At 52.5% G+C, this 3,590-nt stretch overlaps 1 protein-coding gene across 1 annotated transcript; it reads right to left on the bottom strand.

The window, feature by feature from the left end:
• RPS17 (ribosomal protein S17) lies at positions 1-3,390 on the bottom strand. Its single transcript, XM_004708088.2, has 5 exons — positions 3,324-3,390; positions 2,892-3,043; positions 2,265-2,370; positions 1,817-1,882; positions 1-127 (listed from the first exon to the last, which is right to left on the bottom strand). Exons 1-5 carry the CDS (start codon positions 3,324-3,326, stop codon positions 47-49), a joined length of 408 nt encoding a protein of 135 aa, XP_004708145.1. The 5' UTR covers positions 3,327-3,390; the 3' UTR covers positions 1-46.
• Positions 3,391-3,590: the final 200 nt, after the last annotated feature.

The raw sequence follows: 3,590 nt of genomic DNA, 5'->3' as shown, positions 1-3,590 counted from the left end.
GTGTGTCCCAGGTTTATTGACAATATTACAGCATTGCGGATAGGATTCAAACGGCTCCACGTGGTGTTTTGAAATTCATTCCAACTGTGGGCTGAGTGACCTGCAGGTTGGACAGACTGCCAAAATCCTACAACAACAAAATGGGTGCAATGAGTTTTACTGCAGCGATCTATAGCCAGAGGCCCAGCAACACCAGCAGGAATCCAAGGGTCCATCCGGCCACCTCCCAAAGGAGCCTAGTCTAGGTCTGAGGGATCCCACACCTTAGTGTCAGCTATTACAAAGACCTGGTATTCATCAGGACCTGCACTTCCCCAGATCTGTCTTTAATAGAAACCTGGAGACCATACCCTGCTAACCAATGCCGAGACTTTTACCCAACCTGCCATAAGGGCCACCACCTCCACGGACCCGAGTCTCCTATGCACACTTATGGCTGTCTGCCTGGAGTGCCTTCTCCTTGGTTCCGCACACTCTGGCAGATGACTCAGCTGGGCCTCCTGACGATTTGTGCCGGATCTGGCTAAGCCTGTGCTATAGGGTGTGACAGGATCCCTGGCCTTTACCTACTAGATGACAGCACCCTCCAGGCATGAAAACCAAGTGTCAACAGTTAACCTGTCCCCTCTGGACAAAACCATCTCTCCCAAGAGCAAACTGGAGTGCCCTCCCTCCATAGCAGCCCAAGGCATTACACTAAGAAAAGGAACATTTGCGAAGGGTCCCAGGGACAGGCACCATACAGACTAGTGCAGGGGTCCTCAAACTTTTAAACAGGGAGCCAGTTCACTGTCCCTCAGACCCGTTGGAGGGTCGGACTATAGTGTTAAAAAAAAAAAACCAAAAACTGAACAAAAATTCCAATGCACACTGCATGCACACATCTTATAAATGCGGCAAAAACACCCGGTGGGCTGAATCAATGTCCTCGGTGGGCCGCAGGTTGAGGAAGCCTGGACTAGTGGAAGAGAAAGATCAGAACCCACACCTGTAACTTGATGTTCCTTTCAAGCCTCATAAAACCTTCTTAAAAGTCCCAAGGAGAAGTCACATTTAGGATTGTGGTTACTTCAGGAGGAAATGACCCACAGCAGACTTTATTTGCTCCAGGTAGTTTTTCTAAAGCTCGTCAGTTCACACGGAGTTCACTTTGTTCTTTGAAAATATTCTAAGTATTTAGTAACCACAAGAAAGTACACCTAAAGTTGCTCAAACTGCCAACAGTTGGCCAATCTGAAGCTATGTTCAAGGTCTTAGATGTCAAGCCATGTAAAAAAATGAGACTACACCCCGAGGGAAAACTACTAGACCAGAGTCAGCTGCATGGAGGGGAGCCAGTGTGAGGAATCAGGGATAGAACCAACAAAAAGGGCTACCCTAAAAGCTATGGAAGAGGTCAAGGGGTAACGAAACTCAGGGCAGTTCTACCCTGTAGGAGTGGACTTGAGGGGCAGTCAAAAGAGGTCACTGGGTTTGGAAACCTGGGCATTAGGACCTCGTGAAGTTTTATTGCCACACCTTTCAGTAACCAGAGACATTCCCCACCATTTTAGAAGTAGTCTAGTTTAGAAGACAGATGTAAGTGTCGATGGGGCTCCAAATCCTGGCACTTACTGGCCATTTAACCTTGGACTTACTGCCTCAAACCCACAGGCCATTCCCCAAACGAAGACGAGGCTGGCTGCTCTGCTCTATTAGGTCATTTTCTAAGTGGGAGTTGACTGGAGGGCAATGGGTTTTACTATCTTTGAAGAGTGGAGAACTGCTGGTGGTTCTTGGCCAGGGAAATCTTACTTCAGGAAGCCAGCAAACTTACCAAAAGCTTCAGCATTTCCTTAGTGTCTGGATCCACTTCAATAATCTCCTGGTCCAAGGCTGAGACCTAGAAGAAATGAGGTGGTCCAGAATTGTCAGTCAACCAGCTCTCTCACCACCCCTGCTGCGGCCCCCAGGTTAAGTGGCAGACAAGCATGTGGGTCATAAGATTCCTCAAGGTGAGCAGTATAACCTCCACACAGACCTGGGCTTATATTTTAGAAAAACATGTCAGCAAAAAATGTGACAGTGCTCCTAACAACCAACCACCAAGGGCTTTCATTTTAAAAAAAATATCGTGGACTTGAAACAGTCCGGCCAGCACCAAGCAAGGGCTCATATAGGTACACAAGACAGGCAGATTATGAGGGTCCTCTGGAAGCGGGGTACCTCACCTCAAAGATACACAAGAATTTGCTGTAGCATTTCAGAAAGGCCCAGAAGCTTACCTCAGGAACGTAATTATCTCTCCTTTCTCTCTCCTCTTCCTGCAGCTTGATGGAGATCCCTCTCACGGGGCCCCTCTGAATCCTCTTCATCAAGTGTGTGACATAGCTACAGCAGCAGCGGGACACAGCAACATGTGGTGCATCCAGCGCGCTCACCATCCGGGAGTCGCTGACCCGCCCCGCTAGACACAGCTTTGGAACTGTTGCTCCGCTGTGCCTGTCCCTTACTGTGACACACTCAACTTCCCAAGGGTAACATGACCCCGCCCCCGGTTTTCCCCGAATCCCGTAGTTCATGGAGGCAAATCCAGCATTTAGCTGCAGCGACACTTCCTGTTTGTTTTCTACAGATTACGTTGGTATAGGAAGACTTTGCGAGGCAGTGGCACCTGGTCCATACTCCACAAGTCACTGCCCACGAAACGACGAGGCGACGGGGCTTGACAGGGGTGAATGCCGACCAAGTGTTGGATATACTCGTCAGGAAAACCGATGCCAACCACAAATTCGGCCAAGACAAAGCCCCGCGCTCGCCGGAGCCCCGGGCCGACTCGTGCTAAGGAAAGCCCCGGCGCACTCTCCTCCGGGCCGCAGAAGGCCCGCGAGGTCCGCGCCTCCTCCACTCACCCCGCTATCTTGTTGCGGAGCTTCTTGCTGGGAATAATGGCGATCTCCTCGCACACGCGCTTGTTGGTGTGGAAGTCGTTACCCAGGCGTGTGTAGTACTTCTCAATGATGACCCGGGCCGCCTTCTTCACGGTTTTGGTGCGAACGCGGCCCTGCGGGTGGAGAAGACAGCACAATTCGAGCGCGGCGCGCCCCACCGGGGTGAAGTGAGGCGTCCAGCCCGGCGGGGAGTGGGTCTGGGGCCGAACGGCCCGGCGATGCCGGGGAGCACCGGGACTGGGCCGGAATAGCCCGACGGTGCCCGCTGAGGCCCGAGGCTGGCAGGGCCCCAAGTCTACCAGGTTCGGAGTTCTTCTTGGCTGGCTGCAGGTCGCGGAATGCTGCGGATGGCAAACGATTGTAAGGACAGCGGTAAAGCACCAAGATACCTACCATGTTGGCGGGTCCGTGATAAAAGAGGAAGTAGAAAGCACAAGAGAGGCCTATAAACCACAGGCCAGAGAGCCGCTTCCGCCTAATCTGGGATGCGCTGAGTCGACCCAAGGGCACCACAGCGGCCCCTGGCGGAGCGGGGAGGAAACACCACTTGTAATGGGCCGCTCGCCTTCCTTTGGTTTTCCCCTTGCCGCTCCAGCAAGCGCATCAGAGCTAAGTCCGCCCCCAGGAGGCGGGGCGCCTCCATTTTCGCACCCCGCCGTG

The sequence above is a fragment of the Echinops telfairi genome, unplaced genomic scaffold, assembly GCF_000313985.2.
Source record: "Echinops telfairi isolate 266 unplaced genomic scaffold, ASM31398v2 ScPeMD7_7;HRSCAF=31, whole genome shotgun sequence".
Classification (NCBI taxonomy): Eukaryota; Metazoa; Chordata; class Mammalia; order Afrosoricida; family Tenrecidae; genus Echinops; species Echinops telfairi.
The sequence above is the reverse complement of the archived record's forward strand: the minus strand, read 5'-3'. Positions and strand labels throughout refer to the sequence as shown.